Consider the following 26860-nt stretch of genomic DNA (forward strand, 5'->3'; position numbering starts at 1 on the left):
GGATATATAATATATACACTATATAGGCTAGGCAGGGATATCAATACATCCATTCAGGAAATCGCAGACGACCACATCAGAATAAACATTTATTAGAGACGTTTCGCACATACAATGTGCATCTTCAGTCTGTTGAGATAAAAAACACATATATATTAACATTCAATAAGAGCAGGATTCTTAATATAGTCTTGTATTTTTTTTACTATATTAAGAATCCTGCTCTTATTGAATGTTAATATGTATGTGTTTTTATCTCAACAGACTGAAGATGCACATTGTATGTGCGAAACGTCTCAATAAATGTCTCTTCTGATGTGGTTGTCTGCTATTTCCTGAATGGATATATATATATATATAATATATATATATATATATATATATATATATATATATATATAATATATGTGTGTGTATTAAGTATACACACATACATAATACACACACACACATATACAATATATATATATATATATATATATATCATAATATATTATATATAAATAAAATATGATATATATAATAATATATATATTATTATATATATATATGATATAGAGAGAGAGAGAGAGAGAGAGAGAGAGAGAGAGAGAGAGAGAGAGAGAGAGAGAGAGAGAGAGAGAGTACAGTATTTTGCTACTAATTTTGTAAATATAATCAATATACAGTATTGTATTTTTTATATAATTCCGTAAAGATAGTTATTTAAACTTATACAGCAATGCATTTTGCAACCAAATTTTTGTAAATATGACAACATAAATCCAGTAGTATTGTATTTTGTAAGTAACTTTGTAAAGATTACCAATCACATATCAAACATAAATGCAGTACCGTACTCTGTAACTAAATTCTTAAATATTAAATATAACCTGGGCCATCGTTCGCAATTTTACAAAAACAATACAGTATTGTATTACGTAACAAAAAGATATAACAATTACGAGATATACAATCGAAGGGGCGAGTTTCTCTCTCTCTCTCTCTCTCATTTTAGCCTGAAAGTACCTAACATCATTATAGTGTAAAAAATAAACAGAGATATTTTCTGTTTGTAATTTTTTTTTACATGACCAACATGGAATGAAAAAAACCGTTGGCATATACGATGGTTAGGACCGCAACCTCATCCCAAAACGTTAAGTTGCATTTAAACTTCCGAAAGAGTGAGAATAATTTTATATTTTTCATAACAAACTTGAAAATAATAAATTAAATAATGAATTAAAACCTACATTTGGTCGGAACTGACTCACAGAGTTTAGAATCTCTCTCTCTCTCTCTCTGGATTAAGGCAACAGATTCATACAAATATGAGCTTCGATTTTGTCAACCATACTTAGCGATTTAAAATATAAACGGAATATAGGCGCATGTAATATATCTATATATATACACATATATGTAATATATATATATATATATATATATATATATATATATATATATATATATATATATATATATATATATATATATATATATATATATATATATATATATATAGATATTAATTTATTATATCTTTATACTATATAATTAATATATATTTATTATGAGATAGAGAGAGATGAGAGACGAGAGAGAGAGAGAGAGAGAGAGAGAGAGAGAGAGAGAGAGAGAGAGAGAGATTTTAGTCAGGGAAGAGCATTATCCCGTGACAGAACAGACATAACGAAATGAAATGATTATGATTCTTGGAATTGATTTCATTTCAACGATCTTATGCAACTTAACGGGCAGTTTTAAAGAAACTGTTTAGTAGGTTACAATACACTCATGGAATTAAATAATAACGAAATTCATTCCTTGTTTGGCAACGCCGAATTTTTATATTTACCGAGTGTATTTGGAAAACATCAACAAACAAATATATATTACGGAGAGGTCATGTTCTCTTTTAAGAAGAACTCCCTGTCCGTGACACGCCATTTTGGGTCGTAGTCTATTAAATGACGTTTCGAATTCATTTACCAAGTCTCGAAAATAACCGAAAATGACCATGAAATAACCAAAAAAGTCTTCGCATTTTCCCCTCGGCCTCTGCACCAACCAAACCAATCTCTGGTATCGATTAGGACACTCGAGCGAGCGAGTGAGGTTCTTTGACTCTGGGGGGAAATTTTTGCTTTTTACCCAACAAACAACGCTTTATGTTGATCAAAAAACACCCAAAAAATGGTCACACTATTCACCTCTTCTTTGCCTTTCCTGCGATTTCACTCAAACGTCTCTCTCTCTCTCCTGGACGCCCCTTGAGGAAGTAGAAAGGGAAGATATAAAGTGGAGAATGACGTTCCTTGGTACGTTCTTCGCCAGCCGCGTGCCTGATGATACTACTACTCCTCCCGACGGCGGCCTCTGCAGCCGACTACGGGATGTCCGTGTCGCTGCCTGCCCTCTGTTGGGAGACCCTCGAACTACGAACGGAGATCGGCTAAGAAAAAGCCGCTATTTAAACTATACAAAAACCAAGTTTTAAACTGAAGAGGACCTTAGCGAAGGTCGAAAGCTCATTTTTTCATATTTAATCACTTAAGCCTGGTTTTATATGTTTTTTTAACATCCAAAATTAACACGAAGAATGGTTTTTTTAATACATACTGGGCTTTTACGCTAAATAGGACCTTAGTGATGGTCGAAAGCTCTAGGTTTTATGTTTATTCACAAAGATTGGTTTTATATAGTTTTTTTTTTTTTTTTAACATTGAAGACTAAAGCGAAGAGTTTTATTTTCACTACAGGACAGAGATGGCCTCCAAACGCCTCTGATGATGATCATGCATGGAAGCTTTTGTCTTGTTTCTCAGAGCTATGGACGTCTATTCTCGGCCTATTTTTTTTTATTTTTTTATTTAGGGATGTTATGGAATACCTCTTGCTTGGAGGGACTTGAATACGTTTTCCTTCATTTCATACTTTTATTTTCCCTATAACTTTCTGTTGCTTTTCTCAAATGAACACCACATTCTTTGGAAACTTCGGAATTTCAAGTCAAACTCTCCTGAATAATAACAATTATGAAGCAAAACGGGTTGCACTGGAATGTTTTAAAATAAATTGTTGCCTTACATTGGATTTATTGCAATAAAAATACAGACACAGAAAATAACTAGTCATGGATCTATTTTATACCATTCTTTTCGCATACTAATTATTAATCTTTATTACTCATTTACTGCTCATACAGTCCCTCACTTTGAATGTGCAAAGCTCATTAGGCCTATATCAATCGTATCTCCTTGTTTTATATTTCACTCTTACCTCTGGGTTCAGAGATGCCTGCCTTGATTAAATAATTGCACCAGCTTTCCAAATGAAATGTAATTTTCTTTTAAATACGTATCAAGGAATGCATTTACTTCATAAAATACAAAGTTAAAAGCTACTGGGAAAGAATTCCCAATAAGTCTGACAGAACTGTCAATGTATTTTCTAGCAATTCCTATATTCTATTTTAACTGTTTTTGCATTGACATGCCTTTGAAACACCTATGCAACATTCACGGTTGGGAACGCTAAGTGTAAATATCTACTGCGATGATAAAAATCCAAAAACTAAGCTATATCGGTTTGCAACAATCTTAAAACAAATTAAAAAAAACATTAGAACTTTTTAGCTATTGCAACAGAAGTGAGCTTGCATCTTGATCACTAAACGGGAAGGTCTGCGTAACTTGTGCCATAAAATGACTAGACAAAATTGCTGATTGGATAATTCTTAAAAACTCACTTTTATGGTTAGATAGTAGTTTATGGTTGATTATAGGCCTATATGTAGTATATATTAGGTCAGTAATGTGCTTGATTAATACAATGTAATGTACTAGCTCAGTGAGAGCTATATGCCTAGTGCACATATTAGGTCTGTGACCTCCTTGATTAACACTGCACTAGCCATGTCAGAGCTATAGGGATCGTGTATATACATATTAGGTCTGTGGGCTGCTTGCTTAACTTAAGTGTACTGTACTAGCCCTGTGAGAGCTATATAGGCCTAGTGTATATAACAGATCAGATATTGTTTAAAATGCTTAATACTAATTCATCAGTACAACGAAGTGTTGATGAATTATTCTTCTTAATACCTGAAAATGTTTGTTTTTTTAAAAACTGGTAAGCAATCTCTTTTAATTTTAGAGCCTTAAGTATTTTAAAGGGCACTACATTAAAAATAAAAAACCTCAGTACCTCAAGTTTTCAATATTTCCATTGCTAATCACCTTCGCTTTAAGCGGATGCACTTTAACAACATATTTGTTGTCGATACAAAATATCTCACTAGACTGTGGAACAGTCTCCCTGAGGATGTTTAATTGGGACTTCAAAGGTTCAAATGAAAATGCAATGCATTACTAACAAAAAAGAAAAATTCTCCCTTTATATTTTAATAATTGGTTACATTTTTATATATTTTTTTATTAATGTTTCTTTTCTAATAACGGATCTCTTCTTCCTGTATTTCCTATTACTACCTTCTTTCACTTCTTACAAACGAATACATACCTTCTTTCACTTCTTACAAACAAATACGTACCTTCCTTCACTTCTTACAAACGAATACATACCTTCTTTCACTTCTTACAAACGAACACATACCTTCCTTCACTTCTTACAAACGAATACGTGCCTTTTTTCACTTCTTACAAACTAATACGTACCTTCCTTCACTTCTTACAAATGAATATGTACCTTCTTTCACTTCTTACAAACGAAGACGTACCTTCTTTCACTTCTTACAAACGAATACGTACCTTCTTTCACTTCTTACAAACGAATACGTACCTTCCTTCACTTCTTACAAACGAATACGTACCTTCTTTCACTTCTTACAAACGAATACGTACCATACTCTAACTCTTTGGAAGCTTGACTTCCAAGTCAGTGACACCTGTGGGTTTGTTCCATATGGACAGGGTTTATCTTCTGAATAATAATATAATAATAATATGTACTGTTACATATTCAGGTACGTAATGGGGAAGAGAAAAAGGCAAATCTTAATAAATCATTATTTGTAACAAAACATGTTTTCAAACATACAACCTCATCATAGAGAATTGATTCATAATACAGAATATGAAATATTCTCTTTATAAAGCAGAAATTCACTTCGCTGTTAGTAGCAAAATCACCAAAATAGAGGCCTTGTATTTCGGCATACAAAACGTGGACGTTACTTGGAGATCCGCGCAGACAAGTAGGTTTCTGCATCTTTCAATATTCTCTTCTCGCATATTAGCAGCTGTTTAATCATGGCTTCGAGACCGGTTGCCGTCTTCAGAGATTCCATGTCGGCCTGTTTGTGTTAAAAAAGAAGCACAATGTCATTTGGAAAGAAATGGATGTTTTGTAAGCAATTTGTGCACTGAAATTGTATTCTTTATAACCACATCAGTGATTTGGCAAGTTTTGGCTAAGGATAAATGTTTGCTCTCCCAATCTGAATAGTTAAGACACAACTGGACAGTCAATACCAACAAACTACACTTGACAAAACTTGTCAAATGTCAATATTATCACTTGCTGATTTCGTTACGTGCATTTTGTTTTGGTTTATGTACAAATCTCAAATATTAAATTATTATATTTCAACATCTGCACCACTTTCTCATGCAAAAAGTGAGACCGAAAGTGTACTTAAAACTGGTTGAAACTTGTTTTCATAGGCTATAGGTTAACATTTGAAGACTATGTAATCAAGAGTTTTCTAAATATACCTACTTACAATTTTGGCAAACCTTCATTAACAAAAAAAAAAATCCCTCATTAAAAAAAAAAAATAACACTTTTATTTCAACATGTGTGTAAACTGATGCTGCATAAGCAGGGCAGCTAAAAGTACACCAAATCCCAGCTCAGTATCATACAATAGTTGCACATCTATTTCAAATTATTGCTACCATTAAATTTGTTTGCCATGAACTCCACTTAAAGATGTACAGAATTAAACAGTATTACAATACAGTACATTCATATGGAACAGAAAATGACACTCAAACAATTTCCATTCCCATTTTTAAAGCAGGGAGTGCTTGCAGAATGAAATATGTAGTACAGCTTTACTACCATTATATACAACCAAGAAAAATAATGCTTTACTATCAAATATACGTCAAAAAAAATTATGAACTCAATACCATGACAAGCACAGCCCTAATTCTGTAAAATGGTACATTTATAATGCAATCATAGGTATTTAAAAATAATATTCACTTGACAATATGTACCTCCAATGTTGAAGGATATGCTCGCAGTAACAGTGTCACCCTGGTGTGTAAGAAAGCCCAAGTCTTATCCTGAACGCTTGTCCCAACATCACAGTCTACGTGGAGCAAATCCTTCGCTTTCGAACCATCACCTTTCCACTTCTCTAAGGACTCTAAGATAGCCAGTGGAGGAGGAAGACAGAAAATATGTATCACTACATGCAAATTATTATTTATTAAGATTTGCCTTGTTCTTTTTCCCCACTACCTGAATAATGACACTATTATCGACATTATCATTATTCAGAAGATTAAACCCTATTCATATGGAACAAACCCACAGGGGCCACTGACTTGAAATTCAAGCTTCCAAAGAATATTACACTGTTCATTTGAGAGAAGTAACAGAAGGTAATAAGATACAGATCACTTATAAAAAAAGGAAAAATAATAAATTAACAATTTAATAGATAAAAATGTAATTAAATCACAAAATACAAGGAGAATTACTTCAACGTATCAATGCATTGCATCTTTTCTTGAACTTTTGAAGTTCCAATTCACATCCTTAGTGAGTGAAGTTACTTCACTATTAAATGTTTCTATATAATGCAAGTGACAAGGGACTACTTTACTGTAGTATAAAAATATAAATTTTCATAATAAAATTTATTATTTGGATACTTACCTACTGTTAAATTTAGCTATATCTCCCCGCCGATTAGGCAAGTCGGCATTCAAACCAAAAAAATTGAATAGCTGCCCGGATGACTGTCTAGTTTACCTGTTCTCCACCAGGTGTGTTTCGAATGTTTTAGCTCTTGTCAGAATTCTCCTTGACAGCCCACTAAGTTGTGGGGAGGCTGGGTGGGTCTACTTTAACAGTAGGTAAGTATCCAAATAATAAATTTGATTATGAAAATTTATATTATTTGAGATGAATCTTACCTACTGTTAAATTTAGCTGATTCCCACATTAAGAAGAGGATGATGGTTAGTGCAGCTAGACAAAATTTCGCTCAGCCATTCGAGCTAAAGGTTTCTTATAAGAAACCCAAAACATTCTCACCTGTTCTGGAATCCTTGGTGGGTTTTACTACCACCAGAAGTTGGATTCCATTCAGGGAGCAAGACTCTCATATGTATGCAGCAAAGAGCAGCCTTGCGGAGAAAACCGCTTCGATTCAGCCAGCATGAAATGCAAGCGGTATGAGGGACCCCTGTGCCTGGGTCCAAAAGCCCTATCCAACAACAGTCACTTAAAATGAATACCATTACAGGCAGTCCCCGGGTTACGACGGTCTCGGCTTACGACGTTCCAAGGTTACGACGCTTTTCAATTATATTCATCAGACATTATTTCCAGGGTTACGACGCCTACAACGCTTATCTGGCAGATGAAATATGACACCAAAAATGCAAAATAATCAATATTTGAAGGTTATTTTGATGAAAAATGCTATAAGAATGCAGTTTACATAGTTTTCAATGCACCCAAAGCACTAAAAGCAAGGTTTTCTTAGGATTTTTGACGATGTTCCGGCTTACGACGATTTTCGGCTTACGACGCGTCTCAAGAAATGAACCCCCGTCGTAACCTGGGGACTGCCTGTATAAAGGTACGCTCCTATTTGTACCTTTACGCTCCCCAAAACATTAAAGCCCGGGATTTAAACAAAAGAGCCTAAAGAATTCCTCTTTTTCGGTTCAGGAAAAGACTACCCACTACTATTAGTGGATTAAGGGCTTTACTGTTTTCATACACAATTCTGTATACTTAAGGTAGTGATTGGGCAAAAACTGAATTGTACTCCTACTGTAACACATGAATCCTATTCTGGAGCGACAAATTGACTTAACACTAAATAAGTTGCAACTTCTGCTCACATTATGAATGTTTAACTTCAATAAGGTAGAAGATATGGAGCTAGTTCTCATGCACTAGCCTATCCATTATGTCACAGAGGACCTTGTGTTCCTTGACAAAGTTTCTAAAAATCATAACACAAAAGGTTAACTTTGCCTCTTCCAGGCTTAACCTTCACAAATACATTCTAGGTTTTCTAAAACCACAAAACAAAAGTTAACTTTGCCTTCAAGTTTAACCATTGGCAAAGGTGTTATAAGTTTCTAAAATCGCAACACAAAAGGTCAACTTTGCCTCTTCCAGGCTTAACCTTCAACAAATACATTCTAGGTTTTCTAAAACCACAAAACAAAAAGTTAACTTTGCCTTCAACCTTAACCATTGGCAAAGACAGCTAGGTTTTCTAAAACCACAAAACAAAAGGTTGATTTTGCCTCTTCCAGGCTAACCTTTCACCACATCTGTTTTTCTTAAAACCACAAAACCAAAGGTTAACTTTGCCTCTTCCAGCATTTACCTTTGACAAAGATGTTCAAGGTCTCTAAAAGGATGATAAAAATGTTCTAGGTTTAACCTTTAAATTTAAATGCCCGACAGGATAAAGAAAGTTTGTCCCCCCCCCCCCCCCCACCCCCCCCCCCCCCCCCCCCCCCCCCCCCCCCCCCCCCCCCCCCCCCCCCCCCCCCCCCCCCCCCCCCCCCCCCCCCCCCCAAGGGTTAAATTGGAATTCTTACAGGGAACTGTAAAGCATGGCCTTAACATCACCCTCAGCTCTAAGGCAGAAAGCTAAAATGGCATTCCCTTTACACCAGCTTAAATAAGGGTACTAACAGTAAATTTACTTATTAACCACTGCTAAATAAAAGGTTTTACAGTAAATTCAGATAAAGTTTATACCCGCATCTAAACTCCAGAGAGAGACTGATATAGAGATGAAGGGGCTTCAATCTCAACACCTTACAGTGCTGGTCCTCAGCAAGATCTAAAAGTACTTGATGCAATACCGAGAAAAGTACGTATGGAACTCTAACTTTGGAAGTAGACAGTGACATGTCTTATCTCCTCTAAACAGAAAACATTGACATCTACAAGGTTCCAGGTGCTGAAAATTCCTCCAGAATGGTACCCTCAGCAACACACAGACCACTGCTTCTGACCCCAGGCCATGGCCGTTTTAAATTAAGGACAGATCCTATAACAACTTGAAAATCTTATTATTGGCAGGGGACATTCTAACATCTCCAAGCAGTTAAGGAGATGCCTACATCAATGGAACTGTATGGAATTATGTAGTAAAGTTGATTTCTTCTCAACGGAAGAATGAGATATCTACCAAGAGCATTGGAAATTCTGAAAAGTTTTGCCCTGAGGCTACAAGGGCTCTACAGGAGACTAAGCAATTCTTGAACTTGACATTGCTCAACAGAATTCTGAGTAGATACAAAGGGCAGGCCTATGAGTCTGAATTAGGCAAAATTTAAGGAAACATCCACTGCTCAAGCCTGAGGGCCAACAAAGTAGTAGTAATCACTCAGATGTCCCTATTCATCTACATGCTAGAAAGCTAAATGAGTGTTCCTTAAATCCACACCAAGTGCCAAACTTACAGATGTAAAGGCCCTTGTAGGCAGTTGTTCTTCCTGAATCCCCAATTGCTACAACACTGTCCTTCCACAGAATGGATGATCAAACCAATATGTTGTTTCATTTCACTCTAAGCAGCAACTTCCCACAAAGAGTGTTTCTGACTGGGAATAAACCTGCTAAGCACCCTGATGTCTTTCCACTGCCCTGACATCTAAAAAGTTTTACTAGGTGTAGTTTGACCATTCTATGTTGTATGAAAGTATAATGACACTAGTTAAACTCTGTGTTGCATGACAAAGGGAAAAGATCAAAACTTGGACTTAGGTTTAAGAACCAAATGGACGATTCCTGGTTACAGTGTCCCTCCTATAGTCCTGGAGCCAAAGTTGGTTCTGGATTACTTACAATGAAAGTTATCTGCGAGTTGTAATTCTTACGCTGAAACTGTACGTTAATTGAGCATGATTATCTGAAAATAACCTGTGAGGCCATGTTTCCTAATCAGGAAAAGCCCTTACCATATAGGAAGTTTCTTTCAGGTCTAAAATCTTCAAGCAGCACATGCCTATTCATCTTGACCGACAAGCATGCATAATTAACTGTCATCCCCACATCACTAGATAAGAGTGGGGATATAAAGAATTAACATTATAATGCATAGAAATTGGGCCAGAAGAAGCAACAGGTCCTTGGCCTTTGGAATACTGTTGACAGAGTGGACTAACTTGAATCACTGATTCAGTAGAAGCGTCTTGCTCCTAAAGTTGACACCATCTACCAATGGGCAACCAGTCCCTGACCTAACTACAGTAGTACCTCGAGATACGAAAGGCTCAACTTACGAAAAATCCAAGTTACGAAAGCAAAGACGAAAAATTTTACTGCTCTACATACGAAAAGTTTTCAAGATACGAAGGTTTCTGAAAGTCCGAGATTCGCCCCCTAAACAATTTTGAAACTCGCGCCGCACGCCGCCATCTTAGTTATAGTAGACTCGCCACCATCCTCCTGCTCTCCCATTGATTCCTGATGCTAGCCAAGCCATGAATCCTTCTCTCTAATTGGACAGCATCCCTCCCATCATGCATCTTCTATACATACGTACTACGTGTTGGCGTGCTTTACCTCGGCCACTTCGCACCCGAAACTTTACCGTACGCAATCGGCATTCGTTCGCTCCAACGATTTCGTTTAGTAACATAAATTCGTTAGTGATTTCGTTGCAGTATGTACATATTATCGTGTTGTTACGTACGTACTACTATCGTGTTGTGAGAACGTAAACTTAATTACGTACAGTACATAGAGCATGGGTCCGGAAGAAAGTTGCTGAAGTCACAGAAAGAAGAGAATGCTTTCTATGGAGACAAAAATGGAGATAATAAAAAGTATGAAGCTGGCTTGCGGTTGAGTGTGATCGCTAAGGAATACGGCCGAAATCCGTCGACGATAGGCACCATCCTTAAGCAGAGGAAGCCATCAAAGCAGCTACACCTTCCAAGGGAGTCACAATTTTGTCCAACAAGAGGAGCCATAGTGCATAATGAAAGGAAAGGCTGCTTCTTGTATGGATCGAGGATAAAGAAATCGATGGCGATACGATAACCGAGACGGCAATCTGCCAGAAGGCCAGCGCTATTTCGGTGATTTGATTGCCAAGCCAAAGCCACGACGGCGGAGAGGGGACATCAACGGCAACCCCAGAGTTCAAGGCTTCTCATGGGTCGTTCGAAAAATTCCGTAAACGGACTGGCATCCATTCGGTGGTGAAGAAATTGAAATTACGTAAACTATAAAAAAGTAAAACGAAATGTAAAAATCAAAACAAGACAAAATAAGTTTTATTTTAAGTTTTTTGTAAAGTTAAGTGTTACAGTTTTGTTAATGTGTTTTGTAAAGTTTAGTTTGTTTTTTGACATTTTTTTATGCGTTTCGTAAAGTTAAGTGTACGTATCTGCTGTTTGTCCTCCTCCTCCTCCTCTGCCGCCACTTTCGGAGATAGCCTCACTCGAAAGGTAAGCTTCGACATTTTACGTTACAGTAATAATATTTCTTGTACACTAATATACACTTTATTTACAGGTTTGGATTTTTATTCTTAATTTAGGTATTGAATGGTCCAAATTGTTGTAGTATTTCATTGTTTATAGGTCAATTTAGCTTTATTATGAAATTTAATGGGGTGTTTTTGGAGGGCTTGGAACGGATTAGCCATTTTACATGTACAATGTGTTCCAAGATACGAAAAACTCATTATACGAAGGCCGCCTCGGAACGGATTAATTTCGTATCTCGAGGTACTACTGTACAGAGGGCTGCACACTAACCCAAAGTGCACAGAACAGCAATACCTTCTAGTAAAACCTCTTGAAGGAACTTGCATGACTGTGGATGTATGGTAAGTGGAATACATTCAGCATGTGTACCACAAGTCTGACCATTCTTTGGAAAGACACTAAAACCATGCGAGAAAACCAAAAAGTATATGGGCAGACACTTACTGTTATTCAGTCTCCAAATGTCCAAGAATATCTCCAATTACTTATGGGTGTCTTCCTAAAGAATTACCATTGGACCATCATTCCCTCTATATACAATCTCCTACTAAAAGAGACTTATGAGAGATTTCTGCTGAAGACAAGGGAAGCTATAAGAGGGAGATTAAACCAGTGGAGGACAACCAAAAAGAATCACACTGCCCTTCACCGTCTCCACCATATAACATACTGGTCACAAGTCTCTCCATGGATGTTAGGAGGTTGCAACTGTCCATATCCCAGAACCTGAATCTGCACTTCCCCCGAAAGGTATAAAATAAGACTACCAATATATAATCCCGAGCTGCATAAACAGACAGGAAGCGAAAGTGTTCTCACTTCTTCCAAACAGAGTGAGTATAAGCATGAGGACATTACCCTGCAGCATCAGAAATGAGTTACTTGTTTCCCTGCTAAAAACTCCCGCTGGGTTGGCGTCTCCACCTCTCTTAAGAAGTCGCAGAGACGAGACAACGTAGATAAAAGGTAATAACTCAAGGTAGGCTGAAAATCCATCAGCATGTCTGTCAAGTCTCGAGATCATTTCCCTCAGGAAAGAGAAAGAAAGCGAACCTTCTATTAAAGGCGGTTAAAGGACCAATAACTGTTGTACAGCAAAAGTCGGCCTTCGGCTCTCCATGACTTTAAAAGACAAGACGACAAGCAAAGGAAGACAAAGGGAAATTGTGTACGAGGACGAGAAAAGTTACGAAATGCTCTCAAATTGGAGAAAGCGTTGGTTCTCTTATCAAATATTTAGTGCGCCAAAATATGCTAAGACAGTTAAGATGTATTCTCTATGTGGCCTCTATCCTCAACAAAATGAGGATACAGCAAGGCGTAGTGTGGCAACAAACGCCGACCGGCCCAAACGAGTTCCTCCAACAACTATATTCAAACTCTTCTTCCGTCAGCGGCCGATGGGAGGAGACAGCTGCTGACAGGAGGTAAACAAAGAGCTTAAAGGATTGCTCTTTCTCTGCAACCCTTGGCAACAAAAAGCGACACTTGTCGATAAGAGGTGACAGCAGCTTAGTGCTGTATCGCATCCACAACAACTCAATGAGAGCAAGACAGTTAAGCGACTCGGGACTCGGCCAAGTCCGCACTCTGCACGAGTCAACTGCGTTCACACGAGACGAGTCAACAATGTCCACCGCAGTCCACAGGGTTCCCAGATGTATCAGAACAAATTATCATACCAAATCTCTTCAAATCACCGTACTTTGATTAATAATCGGTTATCGTACAGAGGGTCAAATTATCATACTCGTACGATAATTATCGTACATCTGGGAACCCTGGTCCGCAGTCTGCACGAGTCGACACTCAACAGAGGGAGAGAGAGAACGAGGCGCCAAAAGTGGGAGGCGGTGGGAGAGGAGTTACAACGCTCCCGCCTAGTCCGAAAGCGATCGTACATACTTGAAAGCATTCCTATATGAAACTGAGTTAGAAATCTCTGAAGCTAGAATATCTAACTCGGCGAGAACTTTAGATACTACAGACAGTGTAGACTTGAAAGAGAAACATTAATCGAGGCAGTAGTAAGAGATTTGCCAATAGCCGAAGAGGAAGCACGCAAAGAACAAACATACGAAGAAAAAGGAATATGCTAGCATACAAGAATTTAGAATAACCAAAACATGAGAGATAAACAGTCGACCGAGTCGACATATCTAAACCTGTAAAACTCACTACAGATACATTATCATCTCAATAAAATGTCTATATCTATATCATATATTATTAAGCCTATGCATGCTAACACCTCAAACTAGGTGTTGAAGACGACAGAATGTGCCTATGGAGCGAGCATTAACGCTTACTGAAATGGTCCTTATGTGAACTCTTTAACGGTCTTTCGGCGAAAGCTTTAAACGAGATTCAGACAATGAGATAGGATGAAGTAGGTATTGGAGGGCACAGAATCCCATCATCCCGAGAACCGACCCGGTTCCCTGGCAGCGGACGTTTCCAACTGTCGCAGGGCAGTCCTAGGCTTGGGGTACATACAGACGAGGGCACCAACACCTTACTTCTAACAGGGAACGCGAAAATGAGCGCACACTGGAGGGATTTGGAACGTTCCCATCATGAACTAAGTTCAAATCGTATTAGAACTAAAAATAGGTTAATGTTCTAACTTCTCGTTATGCTTTTCCTGAACCGAATGGGGAGCACCCAGTCTTTCCTATATCTGACATATTCAGGCATAAATTCTCTGAACAATCCCCTACATTCTTCACATCTAGTAGTTCCAAAATCACTCTGTACCCCTGCGTACAAATGAATGTCGATCAACTTCCAATTCACCATCCTGGTTACACCAAAGCATTCCTACATAGCCTGAGGTTATTGGTTTTGCTTCCGGTGGAAGATATCCTAGTAAAATGAAATTACAATACCGTAAAAAGGTGTAAAACAGCCAAACATCATAGAATACAACAATCGCCTAGCCGCAATGGCGGCAAGGAGAATTCTGACAAGAGCTAAAACATTCGAAACACACCCGGTGGAGAACTGGTAAACTAGACAGTCATCCGGGCAGCCAATCGATTTTTTTTGTTCGAATGCCAAGTCGCCTAATCGGCAGGGAGATATAGCTAAATTTAACAGTAGGTAAGATTCATCTCAAATAATGATTTTTCAATCCACAGTACGTACTACAGTGAATATACAGCAAAAGACAATCTACTTGAAAATGTATAGCTTGATAGTTTCCCAATAGGTTTTCAAATACTAACAGCATTTACTACTGATTCTCAGAATTGCCATGAAATAAAAATGCTACCAATGAACACCAATAACGGCACTGTTTTCTGAATTCAATCAAGATAGTCCTCATTTTAAAAACAACTTGATTTTGCTGTAGGTCTATAATACAAAGCAATTTTTTGTGAGAACCCTCCACTCAGCTGAGGCAACCAACAATTTACTCTGATACACAAATAAACTAAATCTATAAGTTCCTCAAAACCATACCTTTATCCATGCAGAATATTCTGGTGAAAGCAAGGAGCCCTGGTGAAACTGGATGAGGGCCTGGTATGAGCATGAATGTTCCTGAAGATGGCAGGCTCAGAGACGAAAGAAGAGCAACTTTTTCGTCATGCAGGGGATCGTTCTTGCTGACTCCTAATTTGATAGCCAAGCTATCACTTGTATTATCTGCATAAAAAAAGTCTTTACAAACTGGAAAACAACAAACTGGAAAACAAAACAAAACCAGCAAAACTTTATACTGCATCATACTCCAGTATACAATCCTTGTATTACATATATTGTAAATTACACTATTCACCACTTGCCTTTCTCGACAAAACCATTGTAAAGGAAGAGATCGTAATTTGGCCGCTGACCATAGTATATCGTAAATTCCTCTCCCGCTTTCACATCACACTGTGCCATACAAACACTCTGCATCTTTTCATCATCAAAGTCTGTTGAATACTGTAAAAAGAAGAAATTTAATGTAAAAAGCAAATTAGAAAGGGTAAAATTAACATTGATCCTACCGCTACTCAGTAGACATTCAACACTTGACGACCATATATTATCCCAAAAATCCTAACACAAATCTTCCTGTTTTTTTTTCTTTTAAATAGTAAATATTATACATGGTTCCCGTCTACTTTAGTGGATGAAAACAAGATTTCCTTCAGTCTCTTTGGGATGAGGGCGTTACCCCCTATCCTCAATTTTGGTTGCAACCACAAAAGCAATTGTAAAAGGGAATCAGAAATTATATCAATAAGATAAGTATCTGAACACTATTTTTTGTGAGACACAAGAAACCGCATCAAATGGTTTAAATATGTTATTATATACACTCGAGATTGTAAGTGTTCTCCAAGCAGATCAACACAGACTAAAAGTAGAGAACTGTAAAGATGAAAGCAAATGACTTGCTTACCAGAAAACTGACTATGTAGTGGGACAAATACATAAATAATCAAAATACTCATTCATCACTGTTTCCCTTCTCAGCCAATCTAAATACAAAGCTGTTCCTAGGATGATACATAAACCTCAAGCAAAAACCTATTTGCATTACCTATCAAAAACCACAATTGCATGCCAGAACCTCATAAGCATCACACACTCGAACATATTAAGCAAAAAGGTCCCTGCTTTGCAAAACATACGCATATGGGTCCAAATCTCTAACTCCACTTATGAAAATTCAATTCTCATCATTACTGACAAAATGTTAGCAATCTTATCTGCTGTTAAGACTATTAGATTTATATATACAAAAGGTGAACTCTGTTAGATCCCTATTCGTGTAGGTACCAAGGGAAATGACAATGCAGATAAACTAGCCATGTGTGGAACAGTTAGGTATGTCTACATAAAACCTACAAAATCCTATAAACGGTTATGAAACATCACCGAAGTCCACTATAATAATTACATTTAAGGCTCTGTGGAACAACGAAACATACTGTGATTAAGTAAAGAAAGTTAAACCCAAAGTAATGTTACGGCACTCATCCACACAAAAAAGAAAGAAACATAGACATGGTATCATCTTATCTGCAATTCGGACACACCTTTTGATACACAGTTACTCAATGCCAAGCCTTAAGACACCATTTCCATCTGTAGAGGATGCAATAAAACACTATCAAGATAATATATACATATCAAATAAATACTAAAACTTGAATAGATATTGAATGACACGCAACACTTAAAAGCTTTAACGCAGATGTAGTTTACTTGATAAAATCTAATTAGCCTTATTCCTTATATAAAAAGAAACCTTTCATGGCAACCCTATTCAGAGTTAGAATTCTGATTAGTGGACTGGTTAAACTACTATTAATAACTATAATTAAATATAAGCCATAAAATGGCTATTAAATTATTAAGATTCTAAATAAAAAAAGCACACACTCACCATGCCCTCCTTGTGATTGGCCATATCCCAGGCAGGTATGAGAGCTGTTTGACGAGCTGAGTCTTTGACTGGGATTCTATTCTGTCGCGTCATGATTGTAGACACAGCCCATCTGAATTAAGAGCACACACATACTATATTATGCTACTGCCTGCTTTTATGTGAGAGAGAGAGAGAGAGAGAGAGAGAGAGAGAGAGAGAGAGAGAGAGAGAGAGAGAATGCTGACCTATGAATAAGATTACTGAAAAGACTTTACGTATCCTGAGAAGTAAATGTAGCCAGTAACATGTACTACATGAAACACAAAACACCTTTACCTGTATGATTCAAATGTGAAGTAGTCTCTAATTGGCCAACTCCTGGCTTCTGGGGCTGAATATAAGATACGGTAGAAGTACGAGTACTGGCGAGCAATGTTTCTGAACTGTTTGACGGCATCCCCTGTAAAGACAAGTTTATAAAACTTCTGTAAAATTACTTTCACAGAAAATTCAGCCTGCAGAGGGACAAGTTATAGGAAAAGGTATACTAAATAAATATATATATGAAATGAAAAGAAAATAAAATAATATTGATACATCTGAATTCAGCAGCAAGCTGGAATAAATTTGCTCACCACTTAAACATTAGAAGATTCTACAACTGCATGAGGCAAAAACAACTCTACATTTTAGTTGTAGCCAAGATAAAACTGCTGGCAAACTGAGTACGTAGTATTAAACCCAACAACTAGAAAATGGCACACACTTCTATTCAGATTTACTTCTTACCTAGCACAGGAGACCCCTTTAACATCTGCATCTGCTGAGGAGTGAAGTACAGTGTCGTAGAATAAGTGGATGGCAGGAAGCGTAAGTATGGTAGCCATGGAGAACTAGGATTGACATACTCTCCTAGAACGTGCAGTGCCAGTGAGACGTTACTCATGTGTTGAAGGATAGGATCTCGTTCCATGAGGGAACCTGGAAACAAATACATAAGTCCTTCAGATTTAACAGGGCAGTTTATTGACATAAATTTCGTTTCTCCACGAAACGAACCAACTATATTTACAATTAGCCTTTTCCATGGAAATAATTCATCACTGATGCTAAAGTCTCCCTTCACATGAAAGGATGAATTTTTAGCATTCTCCCATTTATTCCCAAGCATAAAATAGTCCTCACAGAAGATTCAGTTTCATGCAGCTATTATACTAACAAGATAAGGACAAATGACAATTAAATGTTCTGCTACTTAGAAAAGATATTGAAAATTGGAGAAAATGAAAGTACAAGATGATTTTGTTACCTTGAATAGGGCTAATTTAGCAGCAGTGAATTTATATGATTAACTTCATTACAACCTGATTTACTTCCAAAGAATGACACCCAAAGAAATATTTCAATCGTGTCACTACAAGGTAAAATTACCTTTCTCCAAGAAAAATACACAATGATGGAAATGATATGGAACAGATAAAAATAATTAACACCTGAAGATCACATGAACCATTCTGATTTATCATGTCTAAAGTAGGGAAATCAAATTTTCCTTTACCATCAAACCTCAGGATTCTTCCTTTTCTTAAGGCCTATGTTCTTCACAATCATCTGGTATAATCCCTCAGCCTTTTCAATTCGATACAAAAACTAAAGCAGATGACGAAAATGCTTTTACATTTCAGTCATTCTAAAAAAAAATTTAAAAGAACAAAATAAAACTATCAATACTCTCACGTACCAAGGTATGACTTTTTTGCTGTTTCCTCAGTTAGCATAGCACTTTGCGGAACGCAGATCACTTCCTGTCCTTGTTTGAGGTCTTCAGTTGCCCTCAGACCAAACCCAGCATCTCCATAATCAGTAACCTCAACTCCTGTCATCTGTAGAGTAACGTTCATATCAGCATAGAATTTCACAAACAACATAATAATAAAAAAAAATTTCATATTCATATGTTTACCATGCCATATGTTATTTTTGGCATAAAAAACTATAACTGTAAATTTTGTCTAAAACACTCACAGTTCTCAGTATTGCTCAGCAATGTACTATACATAGTAAGGTAACCAAATCCTTCACCTATCACAATATTCATGGGTTTGAAATGATTCAATAAAACATCTTTAAAAAACTATACCAAGGATCTTTAAAGTTCACTTCTACAACATTTGATGCACTTTTTTAATTCTGTACTTCTTCTCTGAACAACCACTACAGATACAGTATCCATGGGACTTACCTGTCCTTGTAAGGAGTACTGTCCTTAATATCTACAGAGGAACTAATCTTGCTATCAGTTTGGGAATCTGTATCAATGGACTTCTACCTATCAACAACACAGTTGAGACAAGCATCCCAAATCAAAATGTTTTCATTATGAGATCCCTCTATGCCTCCCTATGAATACTGTACAGCTTTTGGCATTTGTCTTAACAGCTGCATGCATGACTGCTTTACAGCATTCAACCTCCATGGTCCATGGTGTTAAAATTCCCCGCCAATTGATCTCATCCATCCCTCAACACTATTTCCTATAGGGTATGAAACTCTGTGGTGTCTAATATATTCAAAGAATGTTGTCTTACAAATATAAAGTGTTTATCAAACAGGTAAATTTCTACTGGACACTAATCCCACCAAACTACAGTATTTTCCAGAGATTCTCTCTCAAACACACTATCTATAGAGTTGCAAAGTTACAAAGTTATACAACAAAGCAAAATTTCCAGACATATACTGTAGTCATATAATTTTAACACATTCAAAGTAAAAAATATGCTTCACTGAATTACTTACTCTAATATTGTTTTCCTTCAACCACATCATGAAGGGCTGCACTTGCTCCTTTCTTGAATATTTGGGCAAAACAATATCTGAAAGAATAGTACAGAAATGACAATTTGTCGAAAATTGCATTTTCCTAACTATACAAACCTGAGGTCCTTTAACAATAGGAAGGTAACTAGCGGCAGCTGGGACGGTCGTAAGCTTCGAACAAGGGGAGAACGGTAGTTAACTGCTTGTCCGATCGTGCGCGCGCGCCCGCGCGCCGAGAGGTGAAGAATCACTTTTGCTTTAGGCCCATGCAAAAAGTTGCAGAGTGAGGGATGGCATGAGGTGGGGACTATATGTAAAGGACCTCAGGTTTGTATAGTTAGGAAAAATGCAATTTTCGACAAATTGTCATTTGTTCCGATACGTAATACAACCCTCGGTCCTTTAACAATAGGAAGACTCACTTCTTGGTGGGAGGAATCTGAGTCTTTTTGGTGAACAGACTGGTGTCGTCCAACCCTGGAGTGCCTCCCTGGTCGTAAGAGCAAGGAGGGATCCAAACCTCTGTCTCCGATGATCGGGGTGTGTGCACCGCAGGATCAATGGTCAGACCTCATGGGCCAAGTACTAAGAGAGAGGCAAGCGTATCTCTTCGTACCAGCAAGCAAGAACTTGTTCCTGTTTGCAAGAGACAATCATAAAATGATGGGTTTGTCTCAAATTGGCATCCACTTCCTCCCCCTTGTTGGAGGAAGTGGTGGATATTTACTCCTATCCCTACTGAAAGGGATAGGATGGTGCTCTATTGAGTAGCAGCTCACCTGCATCTCGTCCTTACCCAGCAGGGTGACGACCGCGTCCCTCTACCCAGAGGTAGAGGGAAGAAAAAGATGGGAAGAGGAGCCAGTCACACTCTCATTCCTCATCCATTCTTACGGTCACACCAGGACTCGATGCTGTTCAGCCTGCGAGGGTCTGGGTTAACTACACAACGTGTTGAGCAACCATCACGGGTCCCAAGGAAAAAAGATCCAAGGAACTGTGGGCAATATCCCGAAGGTAGAAGGGGGTGCATGCGGTCCGGTTGGACCAGGCGCCTGCCTTCATTACCTGCGCCACGGGAGAAGTTCTTGCGGAACGCGAGAGAATGATGAAGAGGCGTCCACAACTCATCCGGGTGTCGAGTTCTTCAGACAGCTCCGTCGCGCCTTCACAGGACAAAGCAGCATAGCCTTCGTATCGGAGGCGGTGAAGTCCATAGGGAGGGTATTGTGAAGGACTCGAACCAATTGTCAGTTACCGAAAGGTTCTGAGTCTTCGCTACGAAGATCGGTACGAAATCGAGCGTCACAAATCCCCATCCCTTTGTGCTTGACTTCTCAAGAGAAGTCATGCAGTTACCTAAGACGAAAAGAAGGGAATAGCTGTATGACCTATCCCTCTTCTCGACTTTGGTTATGTACAGTACTCATACTGACAAGCTATTAAGACGAAGTAATGATTGCTCTGTAACAACCGAACTAAGTCCACAGCATAGTTCGTAACTGACTCGGGCGCTCTGACAGCTGCCGACTGACTGGTTCGGAATCAGTAGAGGCAAGTTGTCCAAGCATCCGGGTAAGTCACGTGACCTTCGCCCTTTAAAGAGTTATGCTGAGAGACCAAACAAATAAAATATTTGTTAGTCACCGATGCCGGACGGCGCGGCGATGATTCTCTTAATGCATAAGCTCAAAAGGCGAAAGTCAATTGCCTTCAAAAGACCGAGGTCCCTGATGGCAAGAAAATCTCATAGACGTTGAATCTCAGCTTAAGGAGAAACAACACTATGTGACGTTGAAGACGAAGGTAGGCAATGAATGCAACCTACGTCTTCCAGCTGAATCGAGAGAAGGAATCTCAAGATTCTAACCTGTGCTTACAAATGACTGAAAACGCTAACCGCCATTTCATTGCTGTGCGGTGTGCAGTGAAAGCGGCGTTCTTCAGTAATGAAACACAGGGGAGAGCCGCCTGAAGAACTGCTTCTCATGGGCTGAACGTTTGGAAGTAGAGCTGGCAGGGGTGGGAGTAGGCGATGTCTTTCAATACATCTGCTAATCCGGGGTGAACAATGAACAATTGCACACCTCCGAATAAAAAGATATTTTGAGGACAAACTCAGATTCCGCAAAAATCATTCGCATTATCGAGATACGATGCAGCAAGAGACTATTACAGAATTCTGTTACCGTGCGGTTTAAACAGAAAGATGAGAGTCGAAATAGATATCTCTGTTTAAAATTCTCGCAATACCGAAGACGATGAATACTAGCGTCACAGCAGTAGATGGTCATTCATGTATGCGAGAATCCCCGTTAATCAGAGACTTAAGTCCGTGATTGTTGGGCAGAGATACGGTTGGTATTCAATCAAAGCAGGTGAGAAAGACATAACCAACCGTCCATCTCGAAGCGGCAGCTGGTACTTGAAATGCCTCGGGCAAATTCAATACGCAGTAGCTGTCGCTGACTCCTCATTCCTGACGTTTGCCCCAAGTAATCCTTTCCACGAAGGAATGTGTTCAGCTAGAACCACCGAGCATAAAAAAGATATGCTCGAGCAATTATATTTATGCGAAACGAATTTCGGTAAATATAAAAGCTTAAATGGTGTTGTTTGTGACAACACCATAAGTATATAAAATTGAAACTGGAAACTCCTGGGAGGTTGCAGGCAACCCCGAGTTGCAGTTCAATTAGAATACTTTTCGTCTAAGTCGCAATCCGTAGAATAACCAGGATATGCGCCTACCCTCGGACCATTCAACTGCTTAGCAGAATCATGTCGCGAGGTTAATATACGTAGTATATTTGTAGGATTCTGAACAACGAATCTCCATCCTAAATTCTTTCCTTCAAGAAAACAAAATAAGGATTGGAGATTGACCACCTTCGTCTCTATCAAAGAGAGTGAAGAAGTCTTCCTCGAAGGAAAGCTTCAATGGTGAACAGAATACTAAGACGATAGTTCAAGCCAAACTGGATATTCCCGTCCGTTCTTCTCTATTCCAGGTTGGTCGCCTACTGTGAGATAGTCTTCTTTCAGCAGCAGTCTTCTTCCTAATGCTAGAAATTCCAGGAATTTGAGCATAGGCGAGGTTCCCGATTATCGTGTAACATATCGCGGGGATTCTCGTCTCGCTCACTTTGGACCGTGGTCTCGCCTAAGTGTTTGGAGATCGTAAGAAACTCTAACACTCTGAATGCGCTAGAAATTCCGTAGAATTCTAAGCAGTCTGCGAAACCCCACCGAATTCGTCAAACGATATCGGCTGGTAGGTCCTCTCGATTCCCGTAGAAATCGAGAATGGGGCAGGATCCCTCCTCAACGACCGGGGCTTACGTCAGGTAGGACCCGAAGGTCCCCCCGGTAGCGCAGTCCCCCAACGTGGGATCCTACAGAGAAATCTCTGTAGGATCCCTCCCCTTTCCCTCGTAGCCGTAAGGAGAGAAGGAATGGGGGAGGAATTGGATACTCGCTCGCTCCTTCCCAGTGGAACTAGCAGTTGGAGAAGAGTAGGAGCGGCCATCGCCTGGCCTCTCAGAGTCTGGGAAAACGTATCGTCAGGAGAAAACGTTTTCTTTTTCCCGAGGAGGGTTACGAACTCTCACTGTAGGTAAGGGTCTGCCGCCACTGTGAATGTCGTCTGGGTGGGGCTGATCAACACCTGACAGGAGAGAGCCGATACCGTCCTCCGACTCCATTCCAGTCCTCGTCGAGGTCGAAACCTCTCAGGAGGACCAAAGGAGTATTAAATACGGTGTCCGAAGACACGTAGAAACGCCGCTGTCGCAGTTATAGGACCCGGTGGACGTTAGCTTGATTCGACCGGCCAGAACTGAGAGAGCCTTTCTTGTCCGGAGACGAGGAGACTCTGGTTCAAGACAGAATCGGCAAGCTCCGATCGCGGCAAACCCACCGTCGGTTTGGGTTCCCTCTCGGGCCCAAAACAACTCGTGCAGAGACATGGGCTCTGCTTGGTGTGGGAGCGGCGATCCTTCCCCAGGTCGTTGTGCTGACGAATCAGTGCAATAACCTGGGCAAAGTTACTCTGAATCTCGGAAGTTACAGCGTCTTGAGGAGTAGGACCGTCCAGTCCCTCCAACAAGAGCAGCTCCCAAGACCCTCCTCCTTCAGAAGAAGGATCAGCAACAGATCCCTGACGGTTGCCTCCAATCACTTGCGCGTACGTCCTGGCTGGTCCTAAGACCATACCTGGCACGTGCGGCGTCGTGACGGGATCGTGAGCGGCGCATCTTCTCACCGATCCCTCCCCCTATAATACCTCGCTCTTCCTGGCGTATGCCGAGGAAGTTGAAGGTATCGGAGAGACATAACTGACGCTACCCCTTCCCCCCCCTGACAGTCGCCTCCAATCACTTGCGCGTACGTCCTGGTTGGTCCTAAGACCATACGTGGCACGTGCGGCGTCGTGACGGGATCGTGAGCGGCGCACCTCTCATGATCACTCCTAGCTACCTCGCTCTTCCCGGTGTAGCCCGAGGAAGTTGAAGGTAGTGGAGAGACAGACCTGACGCTCCCCCCCGCTCGCTGGCAGGACCAGCGTACGTGGGGGGCTGCAGCCGATCACCAACCCACGGTGGGGATCGATCTGCAGGCCTGGCCGTGCCGCTCACCGTGGCGAGCGGCTCGACTGAGTCACGTTACCCGTTGACCCCCCCCGGTCCCGTGCGTCAGACGAGCTGCTGCTGGTCACCGTATCCGCCGCCCGGTCCCCTGGGGGGCGGCGGTCAGGTGACCTGCAGCTCGCTTTCCTCGCGGGGGGGGGGTGAGGGGACCGGTGAGCGTCCTCGCGGCACGTCAAACCGCTGGTACCAGCCGAGGCTGGTACCGTCGGTCGAGGGGACCTGGGGGACCTCTTCCCAGCCTCAACCCGTGGCCGGTCAGAGACCGTCACGTCAACCCGAGGTACCGGCTGGTCGCTACGAGAGCGGCGGCTGGCCTGGCGAGAGTCACCTGAGCGGCTCTCGACAGTCTTCTGCTCCGTGCCTCGGTCATGACGCTGAGCGAACTCAGGCGTCTTAACTTTGGCTGCACGGTCACCCGAAGGAGACCGTACACTCGGAACTTCTCGCGGACGAGAAACCGAGCCGGTACCTGGCTTAGCAGTAGAGCTGCCAAGACCAGGCGAGGGTGTACCAGCGTAGCCAGCACACCCTTGGTCACCCGTCTTCTTCTTCTTCTCAGAAGGGGAGACGGGCCCCGTTCCGAACAGGAACAGGAGGACCAGCAGAAGAACCCCCGTCACACCGGGGTGTGACGAGCCCTTCGAAGTTCCCGAAGGAGTCTTCTTAGGGGGAAAAACCCGGTTACCAGCTGTCGCTGCGAGAGCGGCCTTCTGCTCCGTGCCGTGGTCTTGGCGCCGAGCGAACTCTGGCGCCGAAACTTTGGCTGCACGGTCTCCGAGGGAGAGCGTACACTCGGATCTCTCGCGACGAGAAACCGAGCTGGAACCTGGCGTAGCGGCATCGCCGCTAGCACCAGGCGAGGAAGTACCAGAGCTAACCGATACTCCTCTGGTCCCCGTCTATCTCTTCCTTACGGAAGGGGAGACGGGCCCCGCTCCCGAAGGAGCAGGAGGACCAGCAGAAGGACCCCCCGTCCCACCGAGGTGGGACGGGCCCTTAGAAGTTCCCGAAGGAGACTTCTTAGGGGGGGGAGGCAGCCTTCTTCTTCGGCTTATGGGCCTTAGAAGTCGAAGGGGAAGAGGCAGCAGCAGACGAAGACGAAGATGACACTTCCTCTTCTTCGCAGCTCACGCAGGACAGTCGTCAGGTCCTCCATCCAGGCCGGAGTCGGGCCTATTGCCGAAGCAACACGGCCCGACTGCACCTGTCCGGAAGGACCTGGGACTGGGGGAAGACACCACCATGGGCAGGACCAGCATGGACAGGCGCAGGAACCAGGAGCGACAGGAACAGCAACCAGCTCAGGAGGCGGCAGGAACAGCAGCAGCGGTAAGCACAGAAGGGACAGCCAAGCCAGTAGCGGGAACCACATCAGCGACAGGTACGGCAGGCCCAGCCATCGCCTCGTAGAATCATCGGCAGCCAGCGGGAACCTGGGTACTGCGGCCGGTCCAGGGGCGAGCTGCCGGAACAGCGGAAGTCTGGGGCAGGCAACACGAAGAAAACACAGGCAGCGGCGGCATACCCCTCCCTCCTTGGTACGCGGCGACCGGCCCTAGAAGCGGCAGACGCGTCACCGACACAGCATGGGGAGTGTAGACCAGCGGGGGAAGCAGCATAAGCGGCCGTGGAGGTTGTAGTGGACACCGCTCCAAGGTCACCGCCCCAGACCTCGCTAGACGCTGCAGCAGATCGTGGATGCTAGGCACGCCCTGCAGCCGCAGTGGCCCATACCTGTCCAAGGTCGTCTCCCACGGATGTAGCACCTGCGGTAGCACAGACAGATTAGTAAGAGGGGTTCCCTCACGCACGGGGGGGAGACATGCCCCACCCCGAACGCAAGGAAGACCCCAAATACAAAATACAACGAAGAAGCTGAGCGGGGGGCAGGAAGGAAGACGAAGAATCGGATACCAAGGGAGTCGCGGGAGAGCTTTCCGACGACTTCCTGGCAGGACCTTCGCTTCCCCTACCCCGCAACGCAGTGAAAAGTAATATGAAAATGAAACAGAATACTGCCCTTGCGATTCACTTCATAGAACTTAAAGGAGAAAAGATCAATTCCCGGGTAAGAACGGAAACTGATCCAAATAATATGATGCTATCATAAAAAATATATATGAAAATGAAAAACAGAATACTGCACTTGCGATTTCACTTTCACAGAAAATAATCGTAAGGATCAATTCCCGGGTAAGAGCGAAAATTGATCCAAATTAATTTTATGCAAATAAATAAATGAAAATGAAAAGAATACTGCATTGCGAATCCACTTTCATTGCATTTTATCATACAAAATAAAA

General features: G+C 41.0%; 2 protein-coding genes across 3 annotated transcripts in view; both read right to left on the minus strand.

The window, feature by feature from the left end:
- The window catches only part of LOC135201177 (uncharacterized), a 38116-nt gene extending 35737 nt beyond the window's left edge, over positions 1-2379 (minus strand). For both annotated transcript variants that reach the window (XM_064230057.1, XM_064230065.1), the window contains exon 1: positions 2196-2379. The gene's annotated coding sequence lies outside the window, so the exon portion shown is untranslated. The remainder of the gene's footprint in view (positions 1-2195) is intronic.
- A 2619-nt stretch (positions 2380-4998) lies between these two features.
- The window catches only part of LOC135201195 (actin-histidine N-methyltransferase-like), a gene marked incomplete in the record, with an annotated part of 28822 nt that continues 6960 nt past the window's right edge, over positions 4999-26860 (minus strand). Inside the window, 9 exon segments of the mRNA XM_064230075.1 lie at positions 4999-5299; positions 6231-6382; positions 15186-15371; positions 15512-15653; positions 17107-17218; positions 17425-17548; positions 17878-18069; positions 18830-18971; positions 19888-19964. Coding sequence (XP_064086145.1) covers positions 5177-5299; positions 6231-6382; positions 15186-15371; positions 15512-15653; positions 17107-17218; positions 17425-17548; positions 17878-18069; positions 18830-18971; positions 19888-19964 — 1250 coding nt within the window.

The sequence above is a fragment of the Macrobrachium nipponense genome, chromosome 23, assembly GCF_015104395.2.
Source record: "Macrobrachium nipponense isolate FS-2020 chromosome 23, ASM1510439v2, whole genome shotgun sequence".
Lineage (NCBI taxonomy): Eukaryota > Metazoa > Arthropoda > Malacostraca > Decapoda > Palaemonidae > Macrobrachium > Macrobrachium nipponense.